A 21,887-nucleotide genomic window follows, 5' to 3' on the forward strand; every position below is an offset into this window, starting at 1 on the left:
ACCTGGGTTCTTTTCTCCAATAACTCCAACCAGCTGAGGTCTCAACGATTTTTATTGAAAAACAGAAATAAAAGAAATAAAACTTAAATGCACGAAGGTTGCTCAGCTGATTACATTCCTTTTGGTTCTTTGTCCCCATTCCGGGAACCCATGGCCCAGAGATGCTTCTCTGACCACGTCTCAAGATGGAATTCAAAAACCTTTGTTTTCCCCCTCTCAGGAAAACTCTTGTCCAGGCCACAAGGTAACTTAGGCCTTTGAAGTTTCATCCTGGCACCTCTGCATAGTTTCCTGTCCTCCCTCCAGGAGATCAAAAGGCAAAGATGCTTTTCACAGTCATATGTGACTTTGCTAGTTTTACAGTACTATTCCATCACACTTCTCTTCACCAAACTAAACATCCCCAGCTCCCTAAGTCTCTCCTCGTAAGGCATGGACTCCAGACCTTTGACCATTCTGGCTGCCCTCCTCTGGACCCATTTATGTTATTTATACTCCACTTTTCTCTCTGGGACTCAAGGCGGGTTACACAAAATGAGTGCAACAAACAATGAAATAGCGTTTGGGTTGTGAAACCAACCTGAAATCTAAATTACAGAACTGAAGCATTTAGAGAGGCAGTGATGGCAGGCCCCCCAAGAAAGGAAAATACCCCTGCAGAGGAATGTATGGCCAGCTCCACCTACCCAAGGAAACAAAAGAAACCCCCAGGCCAGTGATAATTAGCGGGTTCCTGTTCCCCAAGTCCGGCGGAATGTTCCCTACGCTTGGCATCTGTTGGGGAGAGGTCCCGCCCTCACCTTGGTCTCTTCGTCCAGTTTGTGCTGCAGTTCTTCGAACTTCCGCTCCAACGCATTGGGCTGGGTCGGGGAAGATCTCGAATCCGCCAAAGGAACAGCCTTCTTCGAAGAAAGCACAGGAAGGGGGGGGGGGGGAAAGGCACATCAGTTTGGGGGCCGGGGGACTGCAGAGAGGAGGGATTCCAGAAATCCCGCCGCCTCTGACGCTTCCAAGCCCCGTTTCAAGCAAATGGCTCCTGGAAGACGAGAGGGAAAATATTTATTTCTGGGCTCCAGGTAATCTGTGCAGGGGTGGGGGCACAGCTGGATAAGAGCTACACACCAGGGGTTCCCAACCCGCTTGAGCAGTGGTTCTCAACCTGTGGGTTGCGAACGACCCTTTCACAGGGGTCGCCTAAGACTCTCTGCATCAGTGTTCTCCATCTGTAAAATGGATAAATTTTAGGGTTGGGGGTCACCACAACATGAGGAACTGTGTTAAAGGGTCGCGGCATTAGGAAGGTTGAGAACCACTGCTCTTGAGCATGTGGCCACCTCTGGCATTCCAACCGTGTGGTGGGCACAGCAACAAAATGGCTGCCGCAGCTCACCTTCAGCCATACAATGGAGATCTTCGTGCTTCTCTGGCACCCCTCACCCCAGCACGCCCTGTACTTGGGGGGGTCGGGGGGGCCACGAACCCTCATGCCTGCCCCCTGCGCAGACCAAAAGCCGGCCTGCACAGAGACTGGGGGGGCAAGGCTTATGGCATGCTGATGAGGCGTACGCTGTTTGGTCATGTGGGGGGTACCCGGTGCCCCCCCATGTGACCAAAAGGCGTGTGCCCGGGGACATGGGTGACCCCATGTCCCTATATTTTTGCTATAGTGGCAGCTGCTGCCAAAGCAATTTAAAAAAATCTGTACAGTCAATCAAATTTACATTGGCCAATCAGAAGCCTTGGTGGGCAAAAGTCTCACCTGGCCCCACCCACTTCCTAAAAACATTTGGAGGGCACCGGGAAAGGTGTTGGCAGGTGTTGTGGCTGGGGATCCCTGGGCTGCAGACTATCCCTTCTGTGCCCAAGATCAGCAGGGGGCTGGCAGGTGCCCCCCACAGAAGACAGACATATGGGCAGCAGAGAATAATGCATCTTTCTTTACTGCCAACATTTGAAGCTGTCCAACACAGATTAGACCATTTAGCACTGTTGGAAGTTTTTGGACAGGTTCCTGACGCGCGTTACTTGAGCGTGTTTAACTACAGATGTGCTCGAGACCTTCACTGCTTGGTGCATTCGACTGAGTTCTGTCCTTCTTCCCAACAGCAAATGGCTCTCTGGGATCTTAGGCAAAGAAAGGGTTATTCCAGTGCCCCAAAAGTTCGCCAGGATTTGTGGAGCCATGGTCCACTGGTAGAACGCCTCCTTTCTGCACACTATTTATTTATTTACACATTTTTTTAGCCCGTGCTATACACAAAGATCTCATAGCGGATTACAACGTAAGAGAAAAGTCATAAAATATCAATGAACCTAAAACAATTACAATATGTAGCAATAAAACTAATTTAAAGTCCACAAAACCTATTAAAACCCACCAAAGTTTATAAAACCTATTAAAATTCATTTGAAAACCATTTAATATTCATAAAACCTATTTGAAAATTCATATTGCCAGAAGGGGGAAACCAGGTTTTGTACACTGCTCTCAGCTCTATGAACAAAATGTAGGATTAAAAAAACAGAAACCTCCGGCAAAAACTGACAGCGGAGGCCCGAGAACACTCCCGTGGAAACTGCAGTTCCCAGGATATCCACAAACCCTTGCTCGCTAAGCAGGGATAATATGCTGCAAGCCTTAATTAAATTGTTATAAATTAATAAGAAGACAAATAATCATCTGGGGAACAACAAAGTGAATGCAGCGTTTGAAATCTCGATCGGGTTTATGAACAAATTCAGCCACGCCTTTCAGCTCCTGACGCGGAACGGACAGAGACGGTTAAGATGGGACATATTGTCGTTCTGGCCTAATTCTAAATGCACCAGGCGCCTTGTACTCAAGAACACGCTCTTCTGTGTTCATTTCTGTATAGCTACTACCTCTCTGCCCACGACCAGGATGGGCCAGGCTAGTCGGACCTTGCCAGATCTCAGAAGCTAAGCAGAATCAATCCCGGTTCTCCAGATTAGCATCCACCTGCTCTTAACCACTACACCACTACTGGCTCTCCCCTGCTGCTGTGAGGCTATAGCCGTGGTGGCGAACCTTTGGCACTCCAGATGTTATGGACTACAATTCCCAACCACCCCTGCCAGCATGGCCAATTGTAGGGGCTGATGGGAATTGTAGTCCATAACATCTGGAGTGCCAAAGGTTCGCCACCACTGGATAGTGATGCGAACCTATGGCATGGGTGCCAGAGGTGGCACTCAGAGCCCTCTCTGTGGGCACGAACAAACAGAGTCACCTCCACACACACACAGACAGACACATATCTAGACTGGCCTGGGCCACTGGGCTCGATTATTAGTATTAAACCTAAGACCTAGTTTTGGGGAAGCAGTATAGGTAACCCTGTTAAGTGCTGTTAAACCCCACTGATTTTCATGCAAAGAACTAAAGTGTGATCCTTTACCTGGGAGTAAGCTCGGTTGCTGGCAATGGGGCTTGCTTCTGAGTAAACCCTCCTAGGGTCGTGATTCACCCATTGGAATAGTTGCATGGTTGCTTCAAAGCAAAGCCATCAACTACCACCAAGCTTACTCCCAAGTAACGCACGCCTCAGAGCCAACGATTTTTTTCTAAACTAAAACCTCAGTATTCAGGTTAAATTGCCGTGTTGGCACTTTGTGATAAATAAGTGGGTTTTGGGTTGCAGTTTGGGCACTCGGTCTCAAAAAGGTTCGCCATCACTGCTATAACCCTTCCCCTGCGCAGGGCAAAATGCAGCCTTCTCAAACCTGTGTCTCAGAGCTGGTTCTGAGCACTCTCTGCGCATAAGAGAAACCTGGAAATGTTGGCGGATCGGCAGGGCGGAAGCCGATCCAGCGATCCAAAGTGTGCGCAAGGCTTGCTAAAGGCCCCAACTCTTTGCTCTCCAGACCCAGACAAGAAAAGCGGAGCGCCCCGCAGACTTACGGCCAGCGCTTGGATTTTCTCAAAAACAAGGTTGGTTTTCCTCTTCACGGAGCTCTCGCTTTCCATGCTCCTGGAAGACAAAAAAGTGGATGAAGCCAGAATACCAGAAGCAACTGTCTGCGCCCCGTTTGCGTAAGCCGGACAGCTCGACCACCTCCCCCTTATGCCTGCAACCACTCACCAGCACTGCCTCCACCCCCCCTCAGCAAGTAACTTAACTGTGAAGCCTTTGACCCCTTCTGTGACTAAAACTATGCCTTGGCTCACACAACTAGATTACCAACGCAGACGTTCCCCCCTTCTCCCGCCTCCCTCGCTCTGCCATCTCAAATTTTTGATTGTAAGCTCCTTGGGGGCAGGGACCATACACTTATGGAAGCACTACATGCATGGATGATACATAATAAAAATGGTAAAATACAGTAAAAGCCAGGTTAAAAAGGTGTTTCTGTTCATGTGGGCTGTAGGAAACACAATCATTTGGGGAAAATAATTATTATTTATTTAATTCGTTTGTAGCCAGCCTTCCTCCTCCATGGGGAATCAAAGTGACTGAAGTATTTCCTCTTCTCCTCTGTTTCATCCTCACAACTACTTTGCGTGGATGGTTAGGCTGAGAGGACGTGACTGGCCAAAGGTCACCCAACGAGCTTCTGTGGCACGAGTCGGGATTTGAACTCGGACTTCTCAAATACTATATGTCTCAGAAAAAGATGTTAGTAGGGTGGTGTATTCCTCCACCACAGAACGCAGCATGCGGGACCTCCTTTGTTGTAGAATGCTCTGCCCGGGTCCTAGTGCCTACTACAATCCGAAATAATTCCCAAAGCCTAAAGAAAGCCCAAAATATTCTGAGAGACCCGTCTCATCCAGCACACTCTCTTTTTGAACTGTTACCATCCGGCAGACGATAAGGTCTATCAAAACTAGGACAAAGAGGCTTAGAGACAGCTTCTACTCTAGAGCTGTGGCTATGCTAAACTCCGCGGCTTCGTGTTGATGTGTTTGGGGCTGTGTAGGGATGGGTGGAGGAAGGGGAAAGTGAGGATGGGGTATGAGTCTGAAATTGTGTGCATCGAGGAATGCTGCTGTAAATTTCGTTGTGCGTACACAATGACAATAAAATGCTTATGCTTAGAAAATAAAAATACGTTTTGGCATAAATGCTCTTGTATCAAAGTACCATGTTGAATTATGCACAAAACAATGGTTCGGTATCTGAGATCACGGGGATTGTACTTGGAACCTTCTGAACAAAAAACATGCATAATGCACCCTCACTGCGGCTGGCAAGGGTTGGAAACCACCTCAAAAGTTAGCACTGATGAGCCCTAGCTAAAATCCAAAGCGCGAAAGGCTGCGTCCTCCGCCAGCGTGTAGTGGTTAAGAGCAGGTGCATGCTAATCTGGAGAACCGGGTTCGTTTCCCCACTCTGCCACTTGAGCTGTGGACGCTTATCTGGTGGAGACTTATCTGGTGAACCAGATTAGCTTGTGCACTCCGACACATGCCAGCTGGGTGACCTTGGGCTAGTCACAGTTCTTCTGAGTTCTCTCAACGCCATCCAGCAGTGGCGCAGTGGCTAAGAGCAGGTGCACTCTTATCTGGAGGAACCAGGTTTGATTCCCAGCTCTGCCGCTTGAGTTGTGGAGGCTTATCTGGGGAATTCAGATTAGCCTGGGCACTCCCACACACGCCAGCTGGGTGACCTTGGGCTAGTCACAGTTCTTCGGAGCTCTCTCAGCCCCACCTACTTCACAGGGTGTTTGTTTTGAGGGAGGAAGGGCAAGGAGATTGTAAGCCCCTTTGAGTCTCCTATAGGAGAGAAAGGGGGATATAAATCCAAACTCTTCTTCTTCTTCCACCTCACAGGGTGTCTGTTGTGGGGGGAGGGAGAAGGGAAAGGAGATTGTAAGCCCCTTCGAGTCTTCTTACAGGAGAGAGACAGGGGATATATACATCCAAACTCCTCTTCTTCTTCCTGCCCCACCCCGGAACACTCACCCATCTTTCAGGATCCCGTAGATCACGGCCTTCGTTTGATCGCTGCTCCCCGGCTGCGAGCGCTCCTGCTGGTCCTTCAGAAGGTCCGGGGTCGACTTCAGCTGCAAGAAATAAGCAGGGGTCATCCAGGGCCACAGAATGCAGAAGGAGCAGAGGGGGAAGAAACAGACCGCGCCAGTAGCACAGGGGTGGGAAAGCATCACCCCAACCGCTGATAATGCAGCAGTGCAAGATGGGGTAGGATAAGGATGGAGAATTTATCTGTATATTTATGCAGTTTGGAATCCTACTTTTGGTATTCAGTCTGATACACTTTGGAAACCAACTCTTGGTATTCAATCTTAATGTAACCGTCTCTCAGCACGTAGCAAAGTTTTGTGCACTAGCCTATAAAAAAATGCAAGGTCCTATTTAGCCAGGGAATGAGCTGAAATTCAAATATCTATTCAACTAGTTAGTTGTTTCATAGCTGTTGTAATCTGCCGTTATGGATGTGTGTTGTGGTTTTGTTTTTACTGGCCTTTGGCCGTATTAAACTATTTCACATTCATTTCTGCAGGGTCGATGAGGAGGAGGAGGAGAAGGAGGAGGAGGAAGAGGGAGGAGAGTTTGGATTTATATCCCTCCATTCTGTCCTGTAAGGAGGCTCAAAGGGGTTTACAATATCCTTTCCCTCCGCCCCCCCTCCACAACAGACACCTTGGGAGGTGGGTGGGGGCTGAGAAAGCTCAGAAGAACTGTGACTAGCCCAAGGTCACCCAGCTGGCATCTGTTGCAGTGCACAAGCTAATCTGTTTTACCAGATAAGCCTCCACAAGTGGCAGAGTGGGGAATCAAATCTGGTTCTCCAGATTAGAGTGTACCTGCTCTTGACCACTACACCACGCTGGATAGAGACATCCCACCGGGCCCTTGGTTGAGGGCCACCTGCTTGTCCCATCATCATCTGCCAGCCTCCCTACGCAATCTGCGTTAGCCCCTCTTGATGTGACCACCCTCTGGTGCCTCACTGTTGGGTCTATGTTCAAGCTGGTCCAGGTGGTTTTGAAGGCTTGAAGAGTTTCTACGGCGGTCTTGAGTTTTAATGAGATGTGCATGCCCTGAATTTTATGTGCTGTCCGAACTGTTTTAACACCTCCAGGTTAGACTACTGCAACTCGCTCTACGCGGGCTTGCCTTTGGCCATGATCCGGAAATTAAAACTCATTCAGAAGGCAGCAGCCAGGCTGCTTACTGGCAGTTCGAGCAGGGATCAAATTACACTGATCCTATACCAGGGGTAGGGAACCTGCGGCCAATTGGCCATGCTGGTAGGGGCTGATGGGAATTGTAGTTCCTGAACATCTGGAGAGCCGCAGGTTCCCTACCCCTGTCCTATACCATCTGCACTGGATGCCGATTGAGTTCTGGATTATGTTTAAAGTGTTGGTTTTGACCTTCAAAGCCATTCGTGGTCTCGGACCTGCATACCTGAGGGACCGCCTCTCTCCATATTGCCCCGGTAGGCCCCTCCGCTCCTCCTTGGAGGACCTACTCGTGATCCCTGGCCCAAAAATGATCAGGCTGGCCTCGACGAGGGGCAGGGCCTTTTCAGCCCTGGCCCCTACCTGGAGGAATAGGCTCCCTAGGGAGATCAGGGCCCTGCGGGACTTACAGAGTTTCCGCAGGGCCTGCAAGACGGACCTGTTCCGCCAGGCGTTTGGCCAGCCTGGTTAAAAAAAAAACAACATACATCTACCATGTCATCTGGCCTCCCGTGGGCACAAGGGGGGGAGGGGAGTAGTCAGACACCATCCACATTTTAAAATGGGTTCTGTTTTTATATAATTGATATTTAAATTATGTTTTAATGTTTGTTTTAACCTGTTGTGAACCGCCCTGAGCCCTCAGGGAGAGGGCGGTATATAAAACTAATAATAAATAAAATAAAATAAATAATGCATGCCACCCAGAGCCTAACCTTGGCAGGGGAGGGCGGGATATAAATTAAACAAAATTAAATAAATTAAAATATTCAGAGGCCAATTGCAACGGAGGTCAAGGTCACCAGAAACTCATGGTCAGTCCACATTGCCCCAATTACTCTCCAGATCCAAGTCACCTTTAAAGCCCTTAGTGGTCTGGGACCCTCATACCGCCAGGGTCGCCTCTTCCATTACAACCCACCGGGCTCTCTTCGGTCCTCCTGTACAGGTCTCCAGCCCCAAGATGGCTCAGTTAGCTGCCACCAGGGAAAGGGCCGCCTTAGTGGCTGGTCTCTACCCTGGGGACTGCACTCTCTGATGATGGGCAGGAGATTTACAATCTTGTTGGTCTCTAAGGTGCTACTGGACTCAAATCCAGCATATCCTCTAGAACAGTCATGGCGAACCTTTTTGAGACCGAGTGCCCAAACTGCAACCCAAAACCCACTTCTTTATCGCAAAGGGCCAACACGGCAATTTAACCTGAATACTGAGGTTTTAGTTTAGAAAAAACAGTTGGCTCCAAGGCGTGCGTTACTCGGGAGTAAGCTTGGTGGTAGTCAGTGGCTTTGCTTTGAAGCAACCATGCAACTCTTCCAACGGGTAAATCACGACCCTAGGAGGGTTTACTCAGAAGCAAGCCACATTGCCAGCAACCAAGCTTACTCCCAGGTAAAGGATCGTGCTTTAGTTCTTTGCATGAAAATCAGTGGGGTTTAACAGCGCTTAACAGGGTTACCTACACTGCTTCCCCAAAACTAGGTCTTAGGTTTAATGCTAATCGAGCTCAGGCCAGCCTAGATGCGTTTGAGGGGGACTCTGTTTGCGTGTGCCCATAGAGAGGGCTCTGAGTGCCACCTCTGGTACCCGTGCCAAAGGTTTGCCACCACTGCTCTAGAAACATCATGCGAGAATGCAGGCACCCATGCAGGCACTGCCTGGGTGCTGAGATCAAAGGGGGAGGCCTGACTGGCCGCCCCACCCCTTTTTGGAGGGGGGGTGACTCGGAGGGTCTTCTTTACAGTGGCCCCTGCACTGTGGAATGCCCTCCCTCCAAACGTTTCCCAGATGCCTACTCTCCTGGAGTTCCAATGCCTGGCGAAGACCGTCCTCTTCACCTGAGCATTCGGCTGACACTCCCCACTGGGTGGGGTCAGAATTGAGGCAGAGGGATAGTTATACCTTTAGATCCCAAGGTAGCCTCATGGGACAAGTGCATGCATAAAGACCAACAGTGTGTACGATTTTTGACACGATTACAACTACAAAATTGCTACTGGCAGAAAACTGGAAAACTCGTAAACATCTCAAATCATGTTTCGAGTTCAGAATGTCTGAGATTCTGCAGAATAATCAAAACTGTCAGAACTTGTTCAACTAAGAGACGGTCGTGTTTTAAAAGCATATTTTTCTGACAGTTGGAAATTCCTTTTTCCTGAATTTTGGAGGAATTACGTAACAGGCTATTGTGGGCTTTCTGGGCTGTGGGGCAAAAGCTACCAGACCACGGCCACACAGCCCATAAAACCCACAACAGCCAGGTGACTCCAGACATGAAAGCCTTCGACAGTACACTGAATTATATAACCTCAGGCTTGAACAATAGTGCCTCATTTTTACATTAAATGGGGAAATGGAAATGAGTAAATAGCCAAGGCCGAGTGCTAAATTAGCAATTCTCTTCTTAACAAGCTTTATATTTTGTAGTTGTTACGTTGCAATGACAGTTTATAATTTTTTGTTAAGGTGAGCTGTTCCAAAATGGAAAAAAAAGAAACCTGATTTGAAGGAGGAGGAGGAGGAGGAGGAGGAGTTTGGATTTATACCCCACCTTTCTCTCCTGTAAGGAGACTCAAGGTGGCTTACGAGCTCCTTTCCCTTCCTCTACCCACAACAGACACCTTGTGAGGTAGGTGAGGCTGAGAGAGTTCCGAAGAACTGTGACTAGCCCAAGCTCACCCAGCAGGAATGCAGGAGTGCGGAAACACACCTGGTTCACCAGATAAGCCTCCGCCACTCAGGTGGAGGAGTGGGGAATCAAACCCAGTTCTTCAGATTAGAATCCAACTGTTCTTAACCACTTCACCTCGCTGGCACTGTATTATATTGCAATTTTGCTTTTTTAATTGCTTTTTGAAAGGAAAAATTATCTTAAAAAATAAATGACATTGGGTGAAAAAATCTATTAAAAAGGTTAGGGGATTTTTTTCTAAACAAGTCTGCACATATTGCTTAAAAAGCAGGGAGCAAGTGAGATACTGACGGAAGCGATTCCACAGAGTTTTGTACTCCAACACAGTCCAATCTGCCACCTCTACGACCCTGATCGCAAGCGCAGTCTGCAGGAAGCAGGCCTGCTGCCAAATCCCCGCTGCCCACAGGCCTTCTCATCGCTGTTCGAGAAACTCTGGGCTGGCAGGGCTCCGGGATCTCGGACAGAAAGATGAGCCTTAACAAGAGGAAAATTACCTGCAGGTCCGACTGTACTTTGCTCGGCTGTTTGTCAATCGCAGGCTCCTCCAGGCTCTTGTCAACCCACTCCCGGGTCAGCCTGGGCTTGTCGACTCCGTTCTCTTTCGACTGCTGCCCGGCGGCTCTGCCGAGGCTTCGGACTCCCGCCGAGTCGGCCGAGCCGAGCTGCTTAGTCGGCGTGGGCCCGCCTCCGAAGCTCGCCTGGCGCCCGTTGACGTCCAGCTCCCGACTGTCCGCCGTGTCGTGATACGGCACCCTGCCGTCCAGGCTCTGCGAGCGCTTCCGGTCCTCGGGCAGGACCCGGCTTCTCCGGGAGGCCCTGCCTCTCTGAGGGGCCTTCCCGTCAAACTTATTGATCAGAGAGTCCACCGAAGACAGTGGCTTGGTGTCTATGTCGCTGCCGTCGGCGCCCTCGGTTGCCAGCTGCAAGGGCAGAGACACCTTCTCCGCCTCCAGGGACTTGCTGACGGGCCTCAACCCGGAGATACTGCCGACGTCTTCTCTAGGGCTGGGCGTTCTTCTGCGAGCGAGGCTCTTCACGCTGGTGCTCCTCGCGGTTCCTGCCACAGGCGGTGGCGGGGAAGGGTGGGCCGGCTGAACTCTGGGGGGGCTGGGCACACGGGGCTCCTCCGAATCGGGGCTCAGCAGGGAGCTGTGAGACTGAGTCCTCCGCAGCTGCTCCCCAAAGGGCTTTTTGTGGGGTAATGTCCGGTAGCCGCCATCCCTGGGTAGTGAGGACCCATTGCTCTGACCAGAAGAGGCCGTCTCCAAGCTGTCCGATTTGGGCACCCTGGCGCCACGCCTCGGGCCTCGTTCCTCGTCAGACGTGCTGTATTGGGAGCTGAAGCGAGACTGTTTTGCAGCATACGGGTTTTCCGGCAGATCGGAGTCTGAGCTGATGGAGCCCGAGGCATCCTTGGACGACGACCCCGCACCAGGGGAACCTGGGAAGGCCTCCTCCGGCTGTGGGTTCCGGGCAGGCGCCCCGTATTTGCTCTCGCCTTTGATCTGCACTCCAAAAGAGTCCCCTCCTTTCTCGCCACTGTTGAGGACTACGAACGGCTGCCCGTCGATGCCCTGGACCCGCACCGCAACGCCGTAAGATCCCGGCTTGGAGACCTTGGGGCGGATCTTTTGGGACTTGCTGGGTTCCTTCAGGTCATCGATGAACCGGATCTGGACCCCGTAGTCAATGGGGCTGTGCTTCTCGGCCATGACGCCATTCACCTGGGGGTCCATTCCCCGTAGGACGGAGTTCTGAATGGGTCCTGCGAAAGGAGAGAGAAAGATCACACGGTCAGGGAAACGCCACTGCACTGTGAATGCAAGAGCTTGCCCAGAGCAAAAGGGGCAAAGACAAGCTTTCCCAATGGGTGGAGCTCCGCTCTCCAGGCAGCGAATGGAAAATCTGCAACATCTGAAAGGCAAGGCTGATGTATATGGTCACGGGGAGAAGAGACAGTCAGCAATGGGAGAGATGGCCATCCAGCCCACTATTATTATTATTATTATTATTATTATTATTATTATTATTATTATTATTATTATTATTATTATTATTATTATTATTATAGATTTCACAGCTGCCAGATCTTTAGCTGGTTGTTGGCCTTCATTACAATTCAAGCCTCACCCAGAGGCCTGGGAAGTTGTAATGTATCAGCGTAGTATTTGTGCGGATCCCAGCAGGGCTGCCTTCTGAATTTGACAGATGTTAATTTTGTCAATTCGAAGATGTTTCAAGTGCTGCCCTAGTGTTTTTGGGATGGCGCCCAGCGTGCCGATTACCACTGGGACGATTATTATTATTATTATTATCATCATCATCATCATCATCATCATCATCCTCATCATCATCCTCATCCTCATCAACAACAACAACAACAACACCACAAAACAACAACAACACGACAATAATAATTTCTATACCGCTCCTCCCATTTCGGGCTCGGGGCAGTTCACAACCATACATAAAACAGAATAAAATACAATCACTATAAAACTAACTGCAGACTATAAAGCAATAGCTCCACTCAAAATTTATCCTTCCCAACACAACTAAGATGGTAAAGACATCCCATTTCCAAATGAGCGTGAAAACAGTCTTAAAAGGCGGGGAGGATGGAAAGAAATTACCACCTGATAGAGGGAGGTAGAAGGAAGAGATGAAGAGTTTTGAATTTATAACCCCCCCTTTCTCTCCTGTAAGGAGATTCAAAGGGGCTTACAATCTCCTTTCCCTCCTCCCCCGCCCACGCCCACAACAGACACCCTGTGAGGTGGATGGGGTCGAGAGAGCTCCGAAGAACTGTGACTAGCTCAAGGTCACCCAGCTGGCATGTGTTGGAACGGACAAGCTAATTTGGTTCACCAGATAAGCCTCCACAGCTCAAGTGGCAGAGCGGGGAATCAAACCCGGTTCTCCAGATTAGAGTGCACCTGCTCTTAACCACCATGCCATGCTGGCTCTAAGGATAAACCAGCGGAGAGGAGAACGACGCAAACTGCTCCGCCCCCCCGCCCCCCATGGAAAGTAAGTAAAAAAATAAACTAGATAATCTCGAAGCCAAGAGACTGTGGGGAAGGGAGGGTGGGGGTAGCATTAAGGGCCCACTTAGGCCATTCACCGAAAAGGTCAAACAAGCTCTGCGCTGCATGAGGTCGTCGGCTCTCAAAACGCGTGCAAAATTCTTGCCTGCCTTGCTCAACCCAGCCTCTAAATAAAAGGTCTGCTTTTGGGTGGGGTGGGGTGGGGTGAGCGTTGGTTCCCAAACATGATCCTCGGTCAGAGATGCCATAGCGACGTGTCCCCACCCTGAAGCACTGGTCAGGACGGCGTGGCGGAGATGGAGAGGGGAGAAATCCCCGCTGAATTGTGCGGTGCAGCCGAGCCAGAGTGCAGTCTACCTTAATTCTACTTGAAAAGGGTTTTTATTAAAAACCCTCTGGAATGCTGCATTAATATGGGGCTTATTTCCACTCAGCGGCAGCGGCGGCGGCCACAAAGCAGAACTTTAACCTCTGCCACACACGCACACCCAGACCGGCAACTCCTGAAAAATAAATACAGAGATCGAGGCAAAGAAGCGCCCCCGGGGGGGGGGGGGGGTTTACTAGAGCGCAATCTGGAAATAATGCCCCCCCCAAAAAAAACTCTGGTGTCTGTGCCAGTTCTGTGGGGGGGGGGACCAAAAGAAACCAAGGTTATGATTCAAATATGCTGAAACACTTCGCATTTAGGCGGACGAGGTTTAACAGTGGGGAAGATCTGGAATTTGTCCACTGTGACGCCCGAGTGAGAAAAGAGTCGCACAGTGCTGGGAGGACACGGAGCTATTGCAGATAGGGCACATTAGTGGCAGAGATTCGCACCCAATGCCAGCAGCTCTCCTAAAGGATATGAACGGGGGTTCCGCGCATCTTCCCGGTACATTTTACGACACGGATACCCGGGCTAAGTGATGTCAGCTTTTTTTTTGCACAATCAGGAGGTCACGTACATCTACCTGCAAACCAGGATGTTAAAGGCAGGGTTTTCTTTTAATTAATGAGGACAATAAGCTCCACCAAGCCAAACAGGAAGCCACCGGGAGTCAACAGCCAGGTCGCCCTTTACATGAAGTTGACACCTTTGCCGTGGAAACACCTGTTCCTTTTGGCATATGCCACAAAGGGGGAAAATTCTTGCCTCCAAAACAGCTGGACAAAGAAGTCCACATGAGCGCACAAATAGCCTATCTTAACATTAACATAACATTTTACTGTTCACGAATTACCTGCTCAGAACGGGGGGGTGGGGGGGGGAGGGGGGAGGCTGAACCACCAGGACCACCTGCAATTTGCAAGAAACTTTCTCAGCTTCTTCACCTGGAAACAATTTCTGCTCGCTGTAGGCGAGCAGTTCCTAATTACAGACCTACTCCAACGTCTCCAGAACACATGGAGGACGTGTGCTGGATCACCTTGCTCGCACGGGGCTCCGCAGAAAGCGTCCGTTGAATGACACGCGTGCGTCCAGTCCACCGGCGGACACGTGGCGGACGCAAGTTGTTAACCACGAAAATGGCACAAACCTTCACTGCCTGTGTCAAACAGGCCACAAACACCTGCTGTTCGCCTCTCTTTTTAACACGTACACACTATTGTCTACGCCTGTAAAATCTTACCTTGCTAGAGATAACAAGAGAAATTTTTCTCTCTTTCTCACAATACAAGAACCAGGGGGCATTCATTGAAAATGCTGGGGGGAAGAATTAGGACTAATAAAAGGAAACACTTCTTCACACAACTTGTGATTGGTGTTTGGGATATGCTGCCACAGGAGGTGGTGAGGGCCACTAACCTGGATAGCTTTAAAAAGGGCTTGGACAGATTTATGGAGGAGAAGTCGATCTATGGCTACCAATCTTGATCCTCCTTGATCTGAGGTTGCAAATGCCTTAGCAGACCAGGTGCTCAGGAGCAGCAGCAGCAGCCCATTGGTTTCACATCCTGCACGTGAGCTCCCAAAGGCACCTGGTGGGCCATTGTGAGTAGCAGAGAGCTGGACTAGATGGACTCTGGTCTGATCCAGCAGGCTAGTTCTTATGTTCTTATTTATTTTCCCTGGGATGAGAATAGCTATGAGCTGTGAGACCCTAACATTTTTCAAGCTCCTTTCAGGGACAGCCCTGTGTGTCCACAGTGGAGGAGCTAGATTTGAGTTCATGTCAGAGACCTGCAAGATTTTGGGGTGGGGTATAAGCTTTCGAGAGCCAAAGGAGCTTTGAATCTCGAAAATTTATACCCCCCCAAAATCTTGTAGGTCTTTTAAGGTGAGCCTGAATTCAGATCTAAATATTTTCATGGGTTTACTCCTTGAATTAAGCAACGCAGCAATTCTGGGAGCAGCTGCCTGGAAGAACTTGATCATACTATTACTATTTTCCCACTGATCTTTGAATAATGGAAGGGAGGGTCCAGGTGAACAGCACGGTTTCAGTTTCTCGGCAGATTGCCGATAAGATTTTTTTTAAAAAATCAATCAATAAAGTTGAACGCTCGCCAGGCAGAGGTTGTTCTGACAGAGCTCTGAGCACCAAACCGGTTTGGTAACACACGCCAGTCACGTAACACCACGTGTAGTCTTTGCACAGGCTTTGGAATGTCTACAGTGATACTCGGAAAGTCTTCCAACAACCCTGTAAGGTGGGTCAGTACTGCCGCCATCTTTATATTTGCAGATGAACAGCTGAGCCTTAGTGGCGCGTTTAAAAACCACAGGGAGCGCTCCTCAACAACAACAACAACAACAACAACAACAAGTTGGACTTATATCCCCCCTTTCTCTCCTGTAAGGAAGAAGAAGAAGAGTTTGGATTTATTTCCCCCCTTTCTCTCCTGCAGGAGACTCAAAGGGGCTGACAATCTCCTTGCCCTTCCCCCCTCACAACAAACACCCTGTGAGGTAGGTGGGGCTGAGAGAGCTCCGAAGAGCTGTGACTAGCCCAAGGTCACCCAGCTGGCGTGTGTGGGAGTGCACAGGCTAATCTGAATTCCCCAGATAAGCCTCCACAACTCAGGTGGCAGAGCGGGGAATCAAACCCGGTTCCTCCAGATTAGATACACGAGCTCTTAACCTCCTACGCCAATGGGCTTTTCAAACTCTATTCCCTTCCCTCCCCACAACAAACACCCTGTGAGGTGGGTGGGGCTGAGAGAGCTCCGAAGAACTGTGACTAGCCCAAGGTCACCCAGCAGGCATGTGTTGGAGTGCACGAGCTAATCTAGTTCACCAGATAAGCCTCCACAGCTCAAGCGGCAGAGCAGGGAATCAAACCCGGTTCTCCAGATTAGAGTGCACCTGCTGTTAACCACTACACCACGCTGGCTCTCAAGATGGGATTCGAATCTGGGGGCACCAGGACCGCCCAGCTGAACTCAGGGGAACTGATGTAGCCCTGTTTCCAACAGGGACCACCAGATGACCCTTCGGTAAGTTTCCAAGCAGGGCACCATTTGAAGCCCCTTACCAGCTGCCGCCTCTGAACAGCGGAAGTTCTACTGTTACTCACAGGGCAGTAGTTACAAGAGCACGGCTAGATTAGGCCAGAGGTCCAATGTCTTCTCCTCCTGGAAAATCCCAAGAAGGGAGTGTTCCCTGTTTACAGCACCTGATCTTCTGAGATAGACTATGAACGCAGAGTTTCCAGTTTGCTATTGTGGCGAACAGCTGTCAGTAAACCTCTCCTGCCTCCTTGCTACAAAGAGAGATAGCGGCCAGAGTGAGCTGAGAACCCCCCCCCCCTAAAATTGGGTGCAAGGGGGGGTAGGTTGCCTCAGCCAGTTCACGGGCCTGATAAGCCCTCTCAAGGCCACCACCCCCACCCTGCTGTGGGTCACCAGCCCAAGAATACACACACACACACACACAGTCACACACCCTGGCCCAACCAAGTCACATTTATGTCATATTCAGCCCTCCGAAGGAATAAATGTGACACCGCTGGGTTAGAGCGTCAGACCTGAAGCACTTTCACACATGCAGAATAATGCCATTTCAATCCACTTTCAATCCACTTTCACAATTGTTTGCAAGTGGATTTTGCTATTTCGCACAGCAAAATCAAGCTGCAGAGTGCATTGAAAGTGCATTAATTCTGCACACTGAAAAGGGTCCTAAGATCTGTGAGACTCAGGTTCAAACCTCCACTCTGCTCTTGGAAACTCACGGAGTGACCTTGGGCCAGTCACGTCCCTTAGCCTGCCTCACAGGGTCGTTGTCAGGATCGAAGGGAGGAGAGGAGTACAACGGAAGCCACTTCGAGTCTCTGATGGGGAAAAGGGGATGCACGAATGAAGCAAATAAAGAAATATATAAACTCATCTAATACCCTCCGCAAAGCCATCTACACAAGCGGCAACCAAGGCCCCTCACAGAAGCACGTTCCCCAAGTTAGCCACACACTGCAAGAACCAGCGCGTCTTTCCACCTTGTCTTACAACCGCCGGCTTGGTTAATTTCGCCAGGCAATGCCGGTTCGGGGAAGATACGGGAAGGAGAAAAACATCCCTGCCAAGTCTTCCCCGAACCATTCACAGATGTCTGCACCCCTCTCGCACAGCAGGGCTCGCGGCTTCTGCTGCCGGCCACTCCGCAAAAAGCCGTCTTCTGCTGTGCTCCGCAAAGCTGCAATTACCGAGAGCGAGAGAATTATGCCGGCGAACAAAGTCAGATTTCTAGGGCGCAGGAGAGCCAACGCAGAAACGAGGGCTGGTTTCCACCATAAAGGAGCGAGCACCAGCAATTCCACCCCGCGCATCCTTGCTCCGAGCCAGCTCCTTTTACTTCGGGAATTAATTAGCAGGAGAGCAACGGGGCCGGGAAGTCAGATTCAATTAAAATTGTGCCGCATCGGCGGGATAAAAGGCAGAGAGCTTCGCAAATGGAGGGGGAGAGAGCAAGAGGATGGGGGGGGGGATCGGCTCCCCGTGATGCTGTCCCCCCCCCTCCCCCAGAAGACTGTCATGCTGAACAAAGAGTTTGAGAGCCGGATCAGCAATGCTCCCAAGCTCATCCGCTCGCCCAGGACTTCTCCCACACCCCGGCAAAATGCTGCATACTCACTGCGACTGGAGAGAGGAACCATGCGGCAGGCGGGTGCGCGGCATCCGCGGCGGGAAACAGAGGAGGAAAAGGCATCTGGCAAAGGGAGAGGAAATTCATAGAACAAAAGCGACTGTGGGGGAAAAAAGGCTCAAACCCCCAGCAAGACGCACACCACGCTAGTGTCGGCCACAGTTGCGCTTGTCCAGCTGGGAGACCGGCGCTCATGGCTCGGGAGATGCTCTAGCTGTGACGTCTGGAGTCACAGCACGATGCAAGGGCCGGTTACCAGTCCCTGGAGGCGGAAGGTACCGGGTGCCCGGCCTGGCATATGGCAAGAGAGCGGCTGGCCGGGCTGCGTGGTGGCGTGGGCTCCCTGGCGACCAGGGAAGAGCAGCATCCGTTTCCCCTCCCTGCAGCAGGCTCAAGGAACCCGGTAGAGTTCCCTCCGGCAGGAAGATGCCCTTGAGCCGGCCGGGGGCCAAAATGCTCTCTCCCCCTTCGGTCCCCCCCCCCAGCACGTTTCAGTGGGTTTGGAGCTCTCGGAAAGAAACCGAAAAGGAACGCCGGGTACCTCTGGACGGAGAGCCCTTTGGCAAAGGGGAGGGCATCGCCAGCAGCCAGGACAGGCGGAGTGCAGAGAAGGAGCCACCCTTTTCGCCGGGCGTGGGATTCGCAGGCCGGCAATCCGAGAGAGAGAGAGAGAGAGAGAGAGGCTGTGCGCTCCAGACCTTCCTCAAAACTATTTATGGTCGCAGAAAGACCAGATAACGCTTTGGGGAGGTATCGCGGGCTGCCAGGCGAGGAAGCATCTCTCGTTACACCCTGCGCGTTGCCAACAACGTCTCTCCCTGGAATGCTCACGGCGCGCACGGCTCTGGGAAAGAAAGACCTGGCTCACGTTGGGGGGGGGGGTGGATGTTCACAGCAAGATTCAGAGTCACACAAAAACTTTTTTCTCCCAGAACCAAAATACACCACAGGAGTCATTCCCCCAGTTGCACGCTCAAGTTGAGGTTAAAACTAACAATTATACTGCCGAAGAGATCTTCTTGCCAGTCTGGGGGCAGGTTTCGAGCCCTGCTGTCGAAGAAGAGCTCTGTGGCGCTCGAAAGCCTACTATTGAGATTTTTGGAGGGTGGGGAGGACAAAAGTTGAAATCTTAATTCAGGCCAGTGATGCTGGTTGGGGAGGAGGGGGAAGTCACCAAGATCAAGCTAATAGAGCATTCTGCAAAAGGAGAGTCCCTTATTCAAATCCTGATCTCACGCATCGCTTCCAAGGGTTCAAAGAGTTTTATAAGCTGGGGCAGGATTCTGCGACTCCGCTCCACTAACAGCAACAATTTCATCTGGGTGGAGAAATCTTCCCTCATTTTGCCAGGGGAAAAGGCTTCCAACACAGCTGGGTTCCCAACATGGGCCCGCCAACACCATGGCTCCCACCAAGGGCTTTAGAAAGTAGATGGGGCCAGGTGGGGTTTTCACCCAGTAGGGCTTCTGATTGGCTGTGCACAGAGCCAGTGTGGTGTAGTGGTTAAGAACAGGTGGATTCTAATCTGGAGAACCGGGTTTGATTCCCCGCTCCTCCACCTGAGTGGCAGAGGCTTATCTGGTGAACCAGATGTGTTTCTGCACTCCTACATTCCTGCTGGGTGACCTTGCGCTAGTCACGGTTCTCTCAAAATTCTCTCAGTCCCACCTACCTCACAGGGTGTCTGTTGTGGGGAGAGGAAGGCAAAGGAGCTTGTAGGTCACCTTGGAGAGCCAGCAAGGTGTAATGGTTAAGAGCAGGTGCACTCTAATCTGGAGAACTGGGTTTGATTCCCTCCTCTGCTGCTTGAGCTGTGGAGGCTTATCTGGGGAACCAGATTAGCTTGTGCACTCCAACACATGCCAGCTGGGTGACCTTGGGCTACTCACAGTTCTTTGGAGCTCTCTCAGCCCAACTCACATCACAGGGTGTTTGTTGTGAGGGGGGAACAGAAAGGAGTTTGTAAGCCCCTTTGAGACTCCTTACAGGAAAAAAGGGGGGGATATAAATCCAACTCTTTTTCTTCTTGAGTCTCCTTACAGGAGAGAAATGTGGGGTATAAATCCAAACTCTTCTTCAGATGAAAAGGAATCCTATTAAACAGAGTTTTTGATCAAAATGTGGAGGAGTTACTATTTCAGTTACACATAACTTCATCCAGTGACATTTTTGATTGGCTCTGCCTTGGGTGCCAGCCATTTTGTGATTGGCTCTCTCTCTACAGCAGTAATTTTGTTTCTACACCCTCCAGCTGTGTCGGGACAGCAAAAGCGTCCCCAGGGTCAAAAAGGTTGGGAGCCCCTGAACTAGAGGAATGAATCTAGATCAGGGGTGGCTAACCTATGGCACCCCAGATGTTCATGGACTACAATTCCCATCAGCCCCCGCCAGCATGGCCAATTGTACTGTGCGTCAAACTCATGCCCCTCCAGATGTTATGGACTACAGTTCCCATCATCCCCTGCCAGCATCATGCTGGCAGGGGACGAAGGGAACTGTAGTCCATAACATCTGGAGGGCCACGAGTTTGACACTTGTGCTGTACAATATTGTTACTGTACAGTGTGGGGCTGGAGGTGAGCTGAGGGCAAAAAGCATGAGCAAGGACCCCTAACTGAATGCACAACAGGAATCAGAATTTGAACTCGGGGCTTTGCAGTTCTCAGCTCAGGCTCTTCGTCGCTTTGCCACACCAGCTCTGGGCAGGCCGCCGTGGAATAAAACAGCACACAGTTCGCACCGATCGCCAGCTAACCCAAAACCTCTTCCGCTCACCCACACAGCCCGTCAAATCAAATTTAAAATAAATCTGACAAAAGGGTGCGGGTTTTTTTTTCCAAAGCGTCAACCACACGGGAGGCTGAACGGAAAAAGCAGCAACGCAGAAAAAGAAAAAGCGGCCGGCCGGCCCGCTCACTCGTTCGCTTTCCGCATACGTGGCCGAAGTGGTCATTATTTTCCTGTGCAGAACACAGATCAGCAACGCAAGCAGCCGGCAGCAAACACGCCGGCTCGCATCCAAGCATCTCTGGGGCAGGTGCCAGCTGAAAATCGGCCCAGAAAAGAAAAAGATCACATGCCTGCAGGGGGCTGGTGTTCAACGGCTGGGCTGAGGTGGCTAGAGTGGCCCCCAACTCTCTCGTTTACCCCAGACAAGCAATGGGGGTATCAGGGGAAAGATCCGGACAGCTTCCAAGTTGCAGTTTCTCAAAGCAGGTAACCCTCCCACGGAGACACGAGAGCAGTGGTGCCCCAGCATGGTGCCCACGGGCACCAAGCATCCACAGAAAACTTTCTTAGAGCCTGCTGAGTATTTTTAGGAAGAGGGTGGGGCAGAGGCGTATCTAGGGGAAATGTAGCCTGGTGCAAAATCTGAGTTTTCCGCACACACGCTGCTCCGAAGACACACCTGAGCAGCACCTGTGGCCACCAGCGCAGTTACACCAAGTCTGCAAGTCACTTGTCTTGAAGTCAGTGTGTGGACCCGGGGGCGGGGGGAGGAGGAGGGATGTGGGGGGCGATTTCCCGTCCCCACATGACTAAATGGTCACATTTGACCCCATGTCAGTACACCCCTGGGGTGGGGCTTTTGCCCAGCACAGCCACCGATGGGCCATTGGAGATTTGACTGTGTGCATTTTGTGTTCGTTATTTGAGCAAACAGCGGCCACCACAACACAAGGATCTTCATAGAATCACAGGGTCAGAAGAAACCCCAAGGGCCATCAAGTCCAACCCCCTGCAATGCAGGAACACACGATCAAAGCACTCCCCACATATGCTGATCCAGCCTTTGTTTAAAAACCTCCAAAGAAGGAGACTCCACCACTCTCCAAGGCAGTGAATTCCACTGTCAAACAGCCTGACGGTCAGGAAGTTCTTCCTAATGTTTAGGTGGAATCTCTTT

At 50.8% G+C, this 21,887-nt stretch overlaps 1 protein-coding gene across 1 annotated transcript in view; it reads right to left on the bottom strand.

Annotated features, from left to right (window-relative positions):
- Window positions 1–18,695, bottom strand: part of CGN (cingulin) — a 54,439-nt gene extending 35,744 nt beyond the window's left edge. Inside the window, 6 exon segments of the mRNA XM_048511032.1 lie at window positions 801–902; window positions 3,923–3,992; window positions 5,927–6,027; window positions 10,360–11,630; window positions 17,969–18,043; window positions 18,522–18,695. Of these exon segments, the coding sequence (XP_048366989.1) occupies window positions 801–902; window positions 3,923–3,992; window positions 5,927–6,027; window positions 10,360–11,630; window positions 17,969–18,043; window positions 18,522–18,558 (1,656 nt within the window). The 5' untranslated portion in view covers window positions 18,559–18,695.
- Between the last annotated feature and the right edge of the window lie 3,192 nt (window positions 18,696–21,887).

This window comes from Sphaerodactylus townsendi, linkage group LG01 (genome assembly GCF_021028975.2).
Source record: "Sphaerodactylus townsendi isolate TG3544 linkage group LG01, MPM_Stown_v2.3, whole genome shotgun sequence".
In the NCBI taxonomy this organism is placed as follows: Eukaryota; Metazoa; Chordata; class Lepidosauria; order Squamata; family Sphaerodactylidae; genus Sphaerodactylus; species Sphaerodactylus townsendi.